The 17,025-nt window shown below is 41.9% G+C and overlaps 1 protein-coding gene across 1 annotated transcript in view; it reads left to right on the plus strand.

Annotated features, from left to right (window-relative positions):
• The first annotated feature begins 482 nt into the window (after positions 1–482).
• The window catches only part of SCAMP1 (secretory carrier membrane protein 1), a 44,514-nt gene continuing 27,971 nt past the window's right edge, over positions 483–17,025 (plus strand). Inside the window, exons 1-2 of the mRNA XM_058823393.1 lie at positions 483–685; positions 12,922–12,999. Coding sequence (XP_058679376.1) covers positions 629–685; positions 12,922–12,999 — 135 coding nt within the window. The 5' untranslated portion in view covers positions 483–628. The remainder of the gene's footprint in view (positions 686–12,921; positions 13,000–17,025) is intronic.

Consider the following 17,025-nt stretch of genomic DNA (forward strand, 5'->3'; position numbering starts at 1 on the left):
CCCGACGGCCGCGGGAGCGGAGGGCTGGGGAGGCCGCACGGACTGCTCGGGGGCCGGACACCCACGCACACACCGCGCCAGGCCGCCCCTGCCCGCCCCCGGTCCGGCTGCCCTTCGGAGAGCCCCGGGCCTCCTTCCCCCGGCTCCCAGACAGCGCTAAACTACCGAAGGCGGGACACAGCCCCATTGCCCTAGAGGAGCAGCCGCGAATACGAGGCCGGCCTGTAACTGCAGGCCCTCTAACCAACAGCTTACGGCCAACCCTCAGCCAGTCCTGGGACCGGCCCTTCTCGCACTCCGCCTCGCCCCTGCCCCGCCCCACTCCGCCCGGCTCCGGTATGAGCTCCGCTCCCGCCCGCCCCGGGAGCCGCCGCTCCGCCTTCATCCCTGTCTCCATTCCAGGGCCATCCCACTCGTAACTTCACTTCCGGGGCTGCCATTTTGGGCGGTCCGTGGCTGGTCGGTGCGGCGGGGCGGGCTCGGCTCGGCCCGGGCCGCGGGGCTGTGACAGGGGCTGTGACAGGGGCTGTGGCAGCCGCGGCGGGGACACCGGAGCCGGGCACTGTCGGGACGCCGCCGCAGGGGCAGAGCCGCCGGCCGGGGACCGCAGCGCCCGCCTGTCCCCGCCATGTCGGACTTCGACAGCAACCCCTTCGCCGACCCGGACCTCAACAACCCCTTCAAGGTGAGGGGGCCGTGCGGTTTCCTTGGTGTCCGTCTGCCCCGAGCCTCGGAGTTTCCGCGAGAGGAAGCAAGGAAGGAAAGGGGGAAGGGAAGAAGGAGGGAAGGAAGGGCCCCGTGGCAGCTGCGGGCCGGGGTCTCTGCCCTGAGAGGGCTATGGAGACTCGGAGTGGGGTGGGGACAGGGCGCGGAGGAAAGGCAGCGTTTCACCACTTCAGAGCTCCGTGTTTCCATCCGTACCTAAAATAATACGAGTCGTATTTCAGATGCGTTATTTCGATGGAAAAAAAAGAGAAAAGTTTGGGGGTTTTTTATTTTGACACTAGCTTTGTGCTAGAGGTAATGCTACTTCTATGGTTTTTTTTTTTATTTCGCCTGGTTGAGCCAAATAGTTAAATTTAATGAATTAGAGAATTTACCCTCTTCTTCTGTAGTTTCTTCCCACTGCCTTTAAGCTTACTTGTTCCCTTACCTTTGTCTGAAGCAATCAGGGTACCAATGGCTGGCATGAATTCTATGCTGCATTTCAAACTGCTTTTTTTTAATGTGCTTTAAAGCTTTTAGGTTTTGCACTGTTGACTTATCATACAGCTGTAAATTCTTTCTTCACTCACTGGCTTCAGTTGTCAAAATGAGCTGACCTCTCTGGATGCTTTCCCTTCTGTTTTCTTTGTTGTTTGAATCCAGTTCAACTAACTTCTGAAGCTACCTCCGTTGATAATGTTACTGGACTTTTTGCAGGCACTTTAAAGCACACAGATAGTATATGGCGGTGAGTTTAGAGTGTTAGCTGGAATAATTAAGGTTTTTAAAAACTGAGGTGTTATATTTCAAGCCACGCCTACTTATCTCCGAATAGATGCTGGAAGCATAATGTTCCTAACATTTGTTCATTAGTGTTGGTCTGAAAAATTAGTTTCGTTTTTATGGTCACAAAACATAGGCAATAGTATTCATTGGCCTAGAATTCCTTACGCTGTGTTTTCACTTGTTGTATGCAGTGCAGTGATCTTCCGGGTGAACAGAAGTCCTCGCGTTGAGTCTGCTGCCAGCAATAGTTTGAGCTGGTAGCAGTGTCTGTGAGCACTGTTCTTTTTGGCACCAAACACTGAAAATGTGTCATTCTAGAATGCGTCTTCAGTGACAGAAATACATGATGCTTTTCCTCCTACTTCAATCATTCTTGTAATAGTTAATCAAATAACACCCAGCCAAATCCAGGGCAGTAAGGGATATTAGATGCAAAATAGCTGTCTCTGCAGTGCTCATTAGGGTGTGGAACTGGCCCTGTGTAGTGCTGAGACCTAAACTAGGCACACACCTGAATTATACTTCTACTTTCAAGATACTGTTTAAAGTGCAAAAGTTATTCCAGTTTCTCTGTAGGGAAAGACTTCTGTTGTTACTGATGGGCAGAATCCATTCTCTCTTCTCATCTGCAGTGCATAGTGATAAAAGGACTCTGTAACAGCTTCTCTGTAACTTGAACTCTCTATTTGGACTTCTTCATTTGCAGGAGATGGGTCAGGAAAGCTGTGTACTTTTTCAGAGGCTTTTTTCCCTTCCTTCAGTCTTTGCTAGCCTCCATCACATTCTACTGCCCATAAAAGTTATCTTGCATGCCTTTACTTACCTGTGCATTTTACTTGAAGGAGCAAAAGACCTCATATGTAAGCTAAAGCTTGATGGCCATCTTGTTGTCAGAACAGCTTTGAAATTTGTGGGTACTAGTGCATGTATGTATTTATGTTTATGTGTTTTAAAATACTTTGTGCATAGAACCAGTATTTCCAGATGGACCTTTACAGCCTAAGTCATATTGTCTAAACACTATCGTAATGTACTCATATTTTTGTCTTTGCTGATAATTTTATGTATGATGTTATTAGTTGTTTTCCTTGCTTTTGAAGCTGCTTCCTGTGCTAATGTAAAATCACAAAGTAGTATGGCAGAGAAGGGGTGGTTGGAAGGCATCAGGTGGAACATTGTTGCCAAGGTCTAAAGATAGATCCTTTTTTTTCTTAAACATTTTGGTTTTACTGGATGTCTGTGATCTACGTGGGAGATTTCCTGTAACTGTTCCTATGTTTTTTAATAAAAATATTAGAGCAGAGCTTCTTGTTTGTTGTTGAATCACATAAAAGTGTTCTCTGGAAAGACAAAGGTAAAGCATAAACACCTAATGCTCAGTATTTTGGGCAGTTAATTTACTTTTAGACTTCCAAAAGTATTATCTGCTGGAAAAACTGAAATTAGCTTAGTTGGATTGATCATTAAGTGCTGTGGATTTTGATACAAGTGGCTACTTAACCTTTGTGGTTTTTATTCTTTGTTGCTTTAAAAAAAGCAACAAAATGGACCTGAATCCAGAGTCATATATGCTTTTGAAGTAACAGTTTTCCTCTCTAAATAAATGGGAATAGCATTCTGAATGCTATACCAACAAATCCAAAAGATGGGGTTTTTTTGAAAGTCAGAGGGTGCTGAAATAAACAGAAAAGTGACAGGCTAACATTTACAAGCTTTTGATAGCATTTAAGTTGTACAAAAGAAAATGTATCCATGTACCATACAAATGAAGATATGAGAATCCTTTTATAATACAATGTATCAGCAATATGAAGAAGTACACAGTTGGTATAACCTCTGGTATCATGATTGGAAGCAAGTTAGTAATGAAATCTATTAATTTCGTTTACTAAGAAGCACTAGTCTTAGCTTGTGGGTGTGAATTCACACTTCGTAAAGTTCTCACTTTCAAATGCTGCAGTCCCACAGCACCCAAAGAGGGTGGGCAGAGCAGATGTGGTGATGGTAACTGCATTCAGTGCTAGGCAGATCTACCGAGAGGAGACACATCTGAGCCCAGGTTAGAAAGCCAAGCCGGGGCCAGGACCACATCCAATGAAAGCAGTAAACAGGATCAGCCAACAGTCCTGTGATGATCAGGTGAGGAGTGAGGGTCTGACCACTTAAGAGGAGTTTGGGAATCCTCGAGGTCCTGACAGTGTGTCTTAAATAGGGTAAAGCAGCATGAAATAAATTTTTTATGACAAAACAAAAGCATGTTTGTAATGTAGCTGTCTCCTTGTGTTTTTTCTTTTTTTTTAATGTCATAGGATAGGTGATAGTTGTAGTCTTCTGTCTTGGGAGGTGATACAGTTACAAAGGTTCTGAAATAGCAGTCTCAAAATTCACTGCAAGTATCATTTACTCTGAAACAATGAGCAGTTCATCTACAATAAAAATTGTTGATTCTGTGTTCTTGGTTTGATTTTTTTTTTTTTTTTTTTGTAAACAAACAATCCTACTACTCCGAGAAATCTTTTTAAGTAGAGCTATGAATTTCACAGGCCCTTACATCTTGGCTGACAGCAAAAGGTTTGAAAACTGACTGTTAATTATCCTACCATATGAAACAGTTATTTTTGGTGGCTGTAGAATGAGAACTCTAAAGACTGAGTTGTGTGATAAATTCTGTTGGGTCAGTTCATCTGATCTGTTTAGCTCTGAGCAGATGCATGTATTTGACACCAGAGGAATTATGATAGGCCTGAAAACTAAGATACATTTCTCTTCAAATCTGTATGGTGACCTTCAGGGAAATGCCAAATCACTGTGTGGTAAGAAGATTTTTCTTTTTTCTTCATCTGATTTAGTGTGGGAGGGCACAATCAGAGCAGACCTCAAATGTATGTATTGTTAAGTATTTGAGTAGTTTCTTTCAGTGGGATGAGGGTTCCAGACTGTGAGTTGATACCTTTGAATTGTTAATCCAAAAAGACAGATGTTACATAGTTCTGTCATGACTGACATTCTTGTTTGGTTGGCTGAGGTACTCTGCCATACCCAGAAATGGCGCTGAATTGCTCCCACTGAGGTCACAGGATTACTTGAGTCACTAGAGCTAAGTACAGAAGTAATTCCAGTTATAAGTTGGATATTATGCTTAATCTTGACTCACATGAGCACAGATTTGGTGGGAAATACAACCTAGATGTTTGATACTGAGAGCAGTTGTGCAAATGACTGTCACCTTCTGTGGCAGCAGAATTTACACAGTTTATATTGTTGTTGCTGAGGTGAAACTAAAGTGATAGAAACTTAGAGGAAGAAAGAGAAGTGCTGACTTTTTTATTAAGATTTGGGACCCTTATTACATAAAATGTTTGTGCAGCTTTAGAATGAAGCAGTTTTGTCAATGCCTAAATGCAGAACTGAGTTTTAATTCCTGTATCTGACTATAAAATGTACTGATTTAAGTTGTCTGTCTTAAAGTTAGTTTAGAACATAAAATATAGGCATTTTTTCTGACTTTATTATCTGCTTTCCTTTCATGTCTTCAAAAATTATGAATACCCCAAAATCTTGCATAAATTAATGCTGAACATTGTGGTAGTGGGTTGTCCTTTAGCTGTTCTGCATGGAAGTTGGCTGCCAAGAGTACACTTAACCAGTGCTTTAAGTGCACTGTAATCTGTTAAAAATGTGGAACATTTTAATAGTTATTCAGTATCTTAGAGCTGCATTTTTCCCTCTAGATTTTCACTGAAGTGTTAGCACATACTGCCTAGGGTTACCATTGCAGTGTATACTGAGATTGAATGTTACAAAGAGGAACATACACATATCATAGCTGGGAAAGGAGAATGGTTTGAAAGCAGCTGGGAGATGGGGGTGATATTTTGTTAGGCATTCCTGTACTCTATTGGAAGGTGAGGCTGGTGCAAGCTTTAGGACAAATTTGGCCTTCTCAGTCTCTGAAGTTCTTCTAGGTTTCAGAGGTGGGGATCTTGCCTTGCTCAGTTGCTCAGAGCCCTTCACAGCTCTGCTTTCATGTGATGAATGTCACATAGAACAGGCAGCATTTGCTATGATAAACTTGAAAAACTCGGAATTATGAAGGAACTGTTATGTGGCTACTTGGGAATTTTTATTATTGGAAGTTCAGAATTTTTCTACCAAATGTTTATTCCACATGGGTGAATTGCAGTTTCAGAGGCTTAATCTGGCATTCTTATGGGATGGAGAAACACTCCAGAACCTGTTCATGTAAAGTATGATGGATAATTTTCTCTTTGTTCAAGAAATCAAAAAAGTTAGACCAATAGTTTCAGGCATTGTATTGCATTTTTGCAACAGAAATTAACACTTAATTTTCTGACCTGGTGGTGTTATTTTAGGGAGTACTTCAGAGAGAGCAGGAAGTACAACTGTTACTGTTACTATAACCTCTTCCCACCCCCAGAATCAAAATCCACAAAACTTCAGGATGAATTCTTACTTAAATCTTACTTTCTAACTGTTTTTTTGGTTCTGGGAAGCTTCCGTGATTTTTATTTGAAATTGTTTTCAATTGCTGATGTGTTGTAAAAGCATTAAAATCTCTATCCAAATCAGTGTTTAGTGTTCATAAATTCCATTTCCTGACCTCTACAATAAAATACCACTTTTATTTCCTTGCTAGACCTTGGGGCTAAACTGAAAAAATGTTCTGTGCAGAAAATGCTTTTGTCTTTTGATGGAAGAGTAGGTATTCCTCAAAGTGAAAAGTTTTTTCAGCAGTATGAATGATGGTTTGGACAGGCTGATTCCTAGTTCACGATATTCCCTTCACTTAAAATCCCAACTAACAGTATAAGCTTAGCTGATGCTGTTTTTGAGATTATTACTATATTGTGTATTTTATATAAGTTGTTTACTGGTGGGGGAAAAATTCTGGACCCATGTCCAGTGAAGAGTAATACCAACCATTGTTAGAGATGTATTTACTTCTTCAGTCTTTAATTTGGTAGTGTCTTCCATGTTAGTGAAACTGGTAGCTGATGACTAGTTGTGGTCTCCTAGATGACAGAGGTCTATTCACTTCAATTCTGTTTTTCAGAAGGCTGTAAATGCTCACATAGAATGGATTGTTCTGCTCTGTTTTAAACATCCTTGTTTGTAGTTAATTGTGTTAGTACATCCTCTGTGATAACTGAGAATTCAATTAATTTTATCTATACTTGAGTGATGTGAGCATAATTTGTTACCTTGACACAGAAGATGCTTTTAATAGTTCTATAGGTGCTCTTGCCAGTATGAAATATAAATGTATTGCTTTTTCTGTGTTTGTTTTCTCAGTTTGTGTTATTGTGTGTTGAGGTGGTTTTTATGACTTTCCCATTCTTGGCATAAGAAATAGGTTGCTGCTTGTACCTATCTTGTCAGGATTTAAAAAAGTATGTTAATATTTCATTTTGAGATTGACGGTACTGGAGAGAGACTGCAAGAAGCAGGTAAAAGGAAAGATTTAGATGGAAAATGGCTAAATTAATTAAGTTGTGCTACTTTCTTAAAACTTCGGTCTCCTAACTAATTCAGATCTTGAAAATGTCGTCTGAAATGACTGTGTGACTTAAATGCATCAATAGCTACAATAGCTGGATATGAAAAATAGTCTGTTTTTAATTCTGTTCTGTGATTGCGTGACTAATTGTTAAATAAAAAGATCAGAAGCTCTGGGTTTGAACTGGCAGGAGTTTGGGTGAGATAAGACTGGGTGGAACACGAGATACAGAAAATAAATTATTACAGCATAGATTCACTTACTCTTGTGTAATATTAGTTTTTACTGTTTTTAACCAGTAGAACAAGCATATCATGCAAAATAGAAATTTGACAGCAATCATTTAAAGGCTTAGCTTCTGAGTATGTCATTCTGCACATGTATTGGTTGTATTCATTATTCAAACCATGAACAATTTCTAAATTCAGTGGTTTTTTTTATTCTGCATCAGTGAGTATGAGTGCTTCACAGTTTTCATCACTGTGTTTAGATGAGTTGGCATTTGCCCCATTTTTAAAATAAGATGCAATGAGTGTAAGGTAAATCATTCAAAACAATTCTTTGTGTTTTGTGGGATGTAGTATCTAATCTCTTCAGAAATGTTGTAAGTAGTGTTTTGAAAGATGAAGTGTAGCTCCTGTTAGTATCAGTCATTTGATGCACTGTAGGTGTTCAGAACAATTAGAATAGCACCTACACCTGGGCACCCTGACTGTGAAGAGCTGAGGATGGTGGTAGCAGTGAATGAGTTATAGGAGAGATATGAATTTCCAGACTGGTACTTGTCTCCTTCAGCTGTGGCATTCCTATTTTCCTGTCATGACTGGTTTACTTGAGTCTTTCTGTGTCACAAACTTCAATAGAAGTCTTCACTATGTAATTCAAGTTTTCGGAATGCAGAATTGCAATGCTACTTGCAGTGGCGGAGTTGTGTATTTCTATACAACTGTATTTTCTTCCTTTGCTGAGTAATGAAGCTTTACTTGAATAGAGCTTTTATTGAATGTCCTCTGGGTCATTCAGGTTTTTTTTAGAGCTGCTGCTACTTTAGTAAACAATAGCAATATTTGGCAGAGGTGTAGCAATTGTTAATTCAAAATGACAATTGACTTTTGACAAAGGGCTTCTTGCTCTAATTGCTGTGTGTATTTAAGTGTTGAACTTATTTTTGAGTGCTAAGACTTGCTCTAGTATACCCTGTTGTCTCAGCATATGTTCTCTTTCATTGTTAGTGTTGGAATGTCACAGTAGATGTACAGGGAGATCTGAGGAGTTTTAAACCATGGTCTTCTTGGAAACTTGAAGAAAAAAGGCTTTCTTTCATCAGATATTGATTCTTGTTTGTATGTTTTATTTTCTGAATATAGGTTGCTCTTCTGAATTGACCATTGTTTCATGTTTTTTGGAAATGGTTGCTGTTCAGTGGATGTCTCATGAGTCTGATATTGTAGTTATTCAAATAATTGAATTTACAGTCTGCAGGCTGAGTTGGTTCAGTTATTTGGTTAGCAGTACACTCTTCAAACACAAGTTCAGTGTTGAAATATGCTTTTTAAGTAGCTAATTCAACCTAAAATCCAGAGTACCATTCAAGTCATAGTAATTAGACCTGCCATTTCTCTGTGTGGCTGATGGTTAGCAATCACAAGTTGCATTTGTCTATGCTTGAACATTTTTCTGTGGAAGAGGGAATTATATGAGAGCATTCTTGAAAGGGGTATCACATTGAAAGCATGAACAAAGTGTTTTATGCTCTGCTAATTGACATTAATGTAATTAATGTAATTAATTCCAGTAAAGACTGAAATAAACATACTAGGCCTTACTAGGATGGAGTTAATTTTTTTCACAGCAGTCCCTGTTGTACTGTGCTTCAGATTTGTGACCAAAACAGTGCTAGGAAGGCACTGATGTGCTTGCACATTGCTGTGCAGTCCTTGCGCAGCACCAAGACCATCTTTGTTTCACACTCTTGTTTCCTCTCAGGGAGTAGACCAGGCAAGAAGCTGGGAGGGGCACAGGCGGAACTGTTGACCCCAGCTGACCAGAGGGACCTAGCATGCTGCATAACATCGTGCTTGGCAGCAAGGCTGGCAGTGGTGGTAGTAAGTGGTGGAGCTGCTCCAAGCAGCCATTGCTCAGAAGCTGAATGGACATGGTGGGAGGTGGTGAGCAATTGCCTTTGCTTGACTTGAGGGGTTTTGTTGCCTTTTTTTTTTTTTTTTTTTGCCTCTACTTTCCCCTCTCCCCTCCCACCTTTAAACTGTCTGTTTTCTTAACAGCCACAAGTTGTATTTGCTTTTTCCTTTCTGGTTCTCTCCCATATCCCACTGCCCAATGTAGAATTCAAATGTTATATTTAAGTATTTGCATATTTTTATGTACTTTTCTGTTCCACATTTCAAGTAATTTCTGGTTGAATTTTGACAGGAAGCGTACTCATGGCACCATGTTTACCCTCTTTTTTGTGGTTCATCTGTTTGGTCTTCTCTGATCACCATTTTAGCAAATAAAATAGTAACAATTAATTAGTTTACCAGTTTATGTAAGACCTGATGATAGTCATTAGTTGTAACAATGTATTTAAGTCTAGCATGGCAACTATGGAAGGCTTGTGAGGGAGACTCACCAGCGTGGCTGTTTTAAAGCAGCTAATTAAAGATGAGTCAAATATAAGAAAGCTGATATTGAATTGCATTTAACATTGTTTTGTATGCATCTTTAGAAAGGATTATTCTTGTTCAGGGACCCCTGGAGTACTGTTTTGGAGCTAAATGTATGCTTTAATGAAAAGTGGTTTGTGACCAGAGGGTGTTTTAAGTATGCTTATATATATGAATTTGTTTAAAATAGACAACATATAATTTTTTAATTTTTGAGGCAATGATTTTTCTTAAGCTTTTTTGTAGCAAACTTTTAAAATTGCCTTATATGAACAATTTAGTGAGTATAGCTATTGGAATAAACAGACTTGTTTTCATTTGCTCTGTTCCTTTGAATTTTAGAATTGGTTGGTGTTCTGCCCTGTTCTTTTTTCCTAGCTGTAAATAAGTTGACTGCAGCCATTAAGAAAGTCCTCTTCCTGCATCTGCAGATAAAATTCCTGCTTGCAAGACTAAGCTAAGGCCATAATAGATGCTGATTCTAAAAAAGCAAAGTCTGCATTTAAACTTGATTTTTATTTCATTTTGCTGAATAATTTCTGTATTAACTTGACTGTAGATTAAGTCACTTTTTAAAAAAGGAAGTGACTTAAGTCACTTAAACAAAAAAATGTAATAGGATCATAGAACAGCTTAGGTGATAAGGAGTGTTAAAGATAATCTAGTTCCATCTCTCCAGCCCATAGGTGGGGACACCTTCCACTAGACCAGGTTGCCCAGAGCTCCATCCAGCCTGGCCTTGAACACTTCTGGGGATGGGGCATGCACGACTCTCTTGGGCCACCTGTTTTGGTGTCTCACCACCCTCACAGTAAAGAATTCCTTCACAATATCTAATCTAAACCCACTCTCTTTCAGTTTGAATCCATGCCCCTATTCCTACACGTCACTACATGCTCTTGTAAAAAGTCTCTCTCTTTCTTGTAGGTTCCCTTCAGGTACTGGAAGCCACAATTAGGTCACCCTGAAACCTTCTCTTTTCCAGGCTGAAAAACCCCAATTCTCTCAACCTGTCCTTTCAGAAGAGGTGCTCCATCCCTCTGATCTCTCTGTGGCCTCCTCTGGACTCCCTCCAGCAGGTCCCTGTCCTTGCTGTGCTGTGCCCCCAGAGCTGATGCAGCCCTGCAGGTGGGGTCTCAGCAGAGCAGAGCAGAGGGGCAGAATCCCCTCCCTGCCCTGCTGCCCACCCTGCTCTGGATGCAGCCCAGGACACGTGTGGCTCTCTGGGCTGGCAGTGCCCGTGGCTGGGGCATGTCCAGCCTCTCAGCCACCAGCACCCCCAATTCCTTCTGGGCAGGGCTGCTGGGATCTGTTCATGCCCAGCCTGTGCTGGTACCAGGGCTGCTCTGACCCATGGGCAGCACCTTGCATTTGGCCTTGTTAAACCTCATGAGATTCCCATGGGCCCTCCCTTAGAGCTTGTCCAGGTCCTTTTGGATGGCATGTCATCCTTCAGCTGTGTCAACTGCACCACTCAGCTTGGGGTCATTTGCAGATTTGTTGAGTGTGCACTCAATCTGTCTACGTCTTTAATGAAGATATTAAATAATGCTGGTCCCAGTACAGATCTTTGAGGGACACTTGTCACTGATGTCCTCAATCACCTGCCTGTCCTCCATGTGCCTTAACGCAGCTGCTGGGAGGATCTGTTCCATCATCTTCCCAGGCGCAGAAGCAAGGCTGACAAGTCAGTAGTTCCCAGGGTTCTCCTTTCTGCCCCTCTTAAAAATGGCTACTGTGTTTCCCCTTTTCCAGTCACCTGGGACTTGCCCTGAGCACCATGATGTTTCAAATGTCATGGAGGGTGGCTCGGCACCTACATCAGGCAATTACGCCAAGACTCTGGGATGCATCTTGTCAGGTCCAACAGACTTAGGTAAATTTCAGTCTCTCAGGTGGTCATGAACCTGATCTTCTCTTACAGTGGGTAGTACTTCGTTCTCCCATTTCTTTTCCTGTCAACTATCCACTTCAGTGGTGTAGGAAGAGAGGTACCTGTGAAGACTAGGGCAAAAATGTTGAGCACCTCAACCTTCTCTTCCTTCATTGTTACCAGTTTTCCATTGTTACCAGCTGCATTTTTGGGGGTGAGCTTCTTTAACCTTCCTTTTCTGCTTAACATACCTGTAGAAGCCCTTATTGTTATCCTTTGCGTCGCATGTAAAGGTTTTAAGTGTATCTCTCTTCAAAGGGAATATGAATGTAAATATATGTAGCTATATATTTATTTTCTTTACAGTCTTTATCAACTCCAGTTTTTTTTTCTAATGTTGAACTAGACTGTTGGAAATGAGAAAATATCTATATATATCTATATATTTAAACATCATAGTTATAAAATAAGTAAATACTTACATATATAAGTATATATGTAGCTCTTTTTTATGTTTGGTGTACATATAAAATATGGTACATTTATGTAAATATGTAACTAACAGTATTGAATAAATGGATTTACTGATTTTCAAGAAAACCTACCTTTTATCCATTGTTATATTCTGAAAAAGCAAAAATTTTAAGGCACAGAAACAATGTGATAAAACCAGGCATCACATGGAATAAGTACAGTTTTTTTCAGACTAAGTTGGTGTGGTTCATTGTGGTGGGCTCTTCTGCAGAACAAAGCCTCCCTGTCAGTAGCACAGAGAAATGTTTAATTTCTGAAATTGTTTTCTCAAGCTAAATCTTGAGCAGTCTTTTTTGCTGTATAATTACTTGAAGTAGAAAAAAGTTAAACATTTTTCCTTAATTTTAGTAGTTCAAGTAGAAGCTGAATCAGAAGTGCTTTTGGCATTATGGGACCCTGTTTCTTCAGCTTCATTTTTATTAAATGCTTTCTCTATTCTTGATGGGGTCGGGTGTACTTCTCTGTAGGGAAGTCCAAGGGTTACCGGAAGCTCTTTTGTTCTGTTGTGCTTTTCAGGTGTATAGGCTGGAGTCCATGCCTGGTCAACATAGCAGGATAGAGGTTTTTTCCCTTCTCTCATGAGAGCTTTTTTTCCTTATAAATCAAATATGTGACAGATGGGATTTCTGTTAACACTGTGTTAATCTAGGTTTATAAGAAGCTCAGAATTAAATGATGTTAGTTTGGGAGATAAAGAGGTAGATGTTTACAGACTTTTTTAGTGAAAACAAACCTTTTGTACTTTGAAACAAAATCTGACTTTTATATGATATGATGATATGGGTGTCACCTTTTTGATTATATTCATGTGCACAGATTTACACAACTGTTTCCTCTTCTAGGATCCTTCTGTTACACAAGTGACAAGAAACGTTCCTCCAGGGCTTGATGAGTACAATCCATTCTCTGATTCAAGAACAGTAAGCATGTTTATTTCCTAATCATGCTGTTAATCTTTTATTTGTGAGGTTTTCTTTTCAGAATTGAGACTGATGTTGTAGAATGGGCTGGCTACAGGTGGTGGAAGATGTGGAAGAATAGATAGTTCCATTAAGTATTTGGAGGATGCATTGGCAAGGTTGATTTCACAGAGCTTTGACTTGTTAAGGAAGATTGGCCCTCTGAAAGGAGACCAAAACAGAACTGAGGTTTTTTTCCTGTTTTTAATAACTTCTGATAGTTTTACTAAATTATTTTTCCTGGTTTTACAGACTTCTGATAGCCAGTCCTTGTGGTTTTATGCATTTCACTAGCTTTGGAGCTCATGAGTGTGGCACACTTACCCAGCGTTTTGCTTTTGATTTTTGTTTCACTTAATGAAAATGCTGTTCAGAATAAGGAAAACATTGTGTTTAAATAATGGTCCACAGGCTTTGTGTAGTGGTGCAGTGTCGCAGACATTTCTCCACAGAAATCCTTTTCTTTCATATTTCTGTGTCTTCGGGAGCCAGAGGCCCCCGAAGAGAAGGTAAACAATTATTATCAGCTGCTGTGGAATGCAATAGGATTCACCTTGATTGGCTCATTTTCTATGTTTATAATTAAGGGCCAATCATCAGTGCAAGCCAGGGGACTGAGTCCCTGGACACAACTTTGTTGTGGATTCTTTTCTATCTATTCTTAGTTTAGCTAGCAGCTCTGCAAACCTCTCTCTATATTCTATTAGTATAGTAATAATGCATTATATATCATATATTAATAAATTCAGCCTTCTGATCAAGAAACAAGATTCACCGTCTCTCTCTCACCAGCAGCGACCCACTCAGGCCGCTGTAATATCTGGTGACCCCTCGTGTCAGAGCAAAAATTAATCTGATAAGACCAGAGGAGCAAAATTGCTGCACTGGGTAAAAATCCTGTATGTGTAGCATTTGAGGGTTGCTTTGAAGTGACCTCAGAAAGTGGATTCAAGCCAGGAGCTGAAGAACCGAAGATCCTGATTTGGACAGAGTTCACAGCCAAGGCTGACCACAAAGAGAATCTTTCTTCTGGAAAACCATCAGGAAAGATGATGGAAAAGAGCAGCAGACCTGTGGAGCTGGCCAGAGCAAGCTGGACTCTTTCAAAAGGTACTGTTCACTTTTCTATCCCTGATGAACCAGCCCTTCGTAGCTTGTGGCTGTTTGTATGGCAGACCCATGCCTTGCCAGAAGAGATTCAATTCTCCCCTTCAGAGGAGAAAAAAATAGCCCTCTGGAAACATTGGTGCAGGGAAGACGGTTTCTTTTTGTCAAAAACAGATATCTATGAATTCTTTCGATGGGCAAAGCTTTTTGGGTTCTTGGCTGATGTCTTATATGCTTTAGATGCTTTTGTCTGGGAGTGCATGGACTCGATTATCCAGTGCGTCTACCTGGAGGGACGCGTGTTGCCTTCCATCTACCCAGCATTTATAAAGCTTTTCCCAGTCCTGAAGCGCAGAGCAGCTTGTTTTCAGTGGATCTCTAATTGTTATGGCCAAGCTCCGTTTCCACCACCTTTGGCAGAAGACGCGGTGGGGGAGGACATTTTTCTTCCCAGCCCCCCCTGCTTCACGGCGGGGGGGGGCGAAACTTCGCGGCGCGAAGAAGTTTTTTTTACTCTTGCTCCGGAGCATGCTCAGATGGAGCCTCCTCCTTCCCCCCCTTCTCTCTCTCCGGGGAGATGGGAGCGGCCGCTCAAGCCAGCGCCGGCCTCTCAGACTCCGCCTTCAGAAACGGGGGCGGCACCGGTCTCCGAGGTTTCCTCCACGGCCCTGCTAGAGCCGTCACTCCAGGAGATCCCGTCTCCGCCTCTCCAGGAGGTCCCGCCCGCGGTGGCACCGGCCTCCCTGCCCCCGCCAGAGCCTGTGTCGGAGAAGGCCGAAGAGACAGCACTTCCGCCGATTGACCTGTTGCTAAGCAACAGCGACGCTTCGCCGCTTCTCCAGGATCCGCTGGTGCCCGTGCCGTGTCCGCCGCCGTTTTCAGAGCCCAAGGACGCAGCAACAGCGTGTTCCCGCGTGTCCCCGCCGCCTCCACAGCAGACCCCAGAGTCAGCAGCAGAAAACAGAGTTGAGCCCGCGGGACCCTCGGAGCAGCCCGCGGCGGATCCCACGCTCAGCGCGATTCCCTCCCCAGTTTCGACTCCCTCCCCGATGCTTCCACCGGACGTCCCAGCAGTCGCTCCGGCGGGGGGTCTCTCCTTCCGTGGAGCGGGGGCTGCCCGCCAGCTCACTGTTGTGGCAGTCCAGCTGCCTGTTTTTAAGATCAGCATTCTCGGCGGTTTGGGGGGTGGTTTTTCGGGGATTGTCCCATGGAGGCCGCCGCCTCTCTTGTGCTCTAGCGGCGAGGGGGAGGGGGCTCCCGAAAGTTTTGCCTCTGATTCCCAGCCTGGAGAGGATGGGGATGAAGCCAGGGGGCGGATGAGAGACAAACCCGATGTATTGCAGAGGGAGAGGGCACAGTTGGAGGAGACCATAGCTGGTTTGCTGTGGGAAACACACATTCCCAGACCCGAGATGAAGATTCTCGGGGCAGCTTCTATTTCCCTGCTGCTGGCATGCCTCAGTGGTTTAGGGGAAAGGAAGCGTCTCACTGCCCGTGCTGCCATTGTGCTGGCAGAAAGGTTCAGGCCTGCAGCAGGAATGCAGAGCCTTCCTCATGGGTTTGGCCTGGGATGCTGGGCTCAGGAAATTCCTGGGCCGGGCCCGCTGCGAGGCCTCTTGATGTTTCTAGGGGTTCTGGTTTGTCCTACCGGTCTGGGTCCCCCTGTGTGAGCCAGTTTTGGGGTTCCTGGTCCAGTATGGGCCAGGGCCCCCAGGGCCTTGCTCTGCTCGGCTGCTGCTCTTTTGCTTTTCGATCAAAAAAAAAAAAAAAAAAAAAAAAAAAAAAAAAAAAAAAAAAAAAAAAAAAATTAAATAAAAAAGATTGAAAATAGGCGGGCAGCAGCTCTGAAGTGCTGAAGCACTGAAGGGCCAGAAAAGGACATTCTAAAAATTGTTCAAATTGTTTCAAATTGTTTAAAATTGTGTTATGCTGTTTCAGGACCAAAAAGGACTCTCAGATGTCCAAAAGAAACAACTTCAGCTGATGGACTGTTCCTGAAACTCAGCTGCATGGACTTGAATTCTCTTTGCATTGTTTCTTGCAATTTTCTTATACTGTAGGATTGTTTTAGTGAATTATTAGTATTCTATATTTTATAGGTGAAGGAATTTCCTGTTCATTCCACATCAGCATTTTTCTTTTATTTTTATACAATTTAGAAAGGTGAGATGTCGCAGACATTTCTCCACAGAAATCCTTTTCTTTCATATTTCTGTGTCTTCGGGAGCCAGAGGCCCCCGAAGAGAAGGTAAACAATTATTATCAGCTGCTGTGGAATGCAATAGGATTCACCTTGATTGGCTCATTTTCTATGTTTATAATTAAGGGCCAATCATCAGTGCAAGCCAGGGGACTGAGTCCCTGGACACAACTTTGTTGTGGATTCTTTTCTATCTATTCTTAGTTTAGCTAGCAGCTCTGCAAACCTCTCTCTATATTCTATTAGTATAGTAATAATGCATTATATATCATATATTAATAAATTCAGCCTTCTGATCAAGAAACAAGATTCACCGTCTCTCTCTCACCAGCAGCGACCCACTCAGGCCGCTGTAATAGTGCAGTAGTGAAAGGAAAAAATTATGTCAGAGAAACAGTTGCTTTACGCCTCTAATTTATATTGTTTCAATATACCTTGTGCTTTTCTTTTCTATTGTGGGGAGGAATACAAGAAATAGGATAGTAAATTCATACTGTAACCGCATTTTTCAATGCTGCTTTTGATAGTGAAGATCTTGTGGAAGATTATTAAAGTATGTGGCTAGTTATTGTCTGTCACTATAATTCATAAATATTTAATACAATATTTTTAAAATGCAGTCTTACTTTTTATGACAAATCTGGTAGTGCTGTTAGGGAGTATTCATATTTGAGTATTTG

The sequence above is a fragment of the Ammospiza caudacuta genome, chromosome Z (genome assembly GCF_027887145.1).
Source record: "Ammospiza caudacuta isolate bAmmCau1 chromosome Z, bAmmCau1.pri, whole genome shotgun sequence".
NCBI classification, from domain to species: Eukaryota; Metazoa; Chordata; class Aves; order Passeriformes; family Passerellidae; genus Ammospiza; species Ammospiza caudacuta.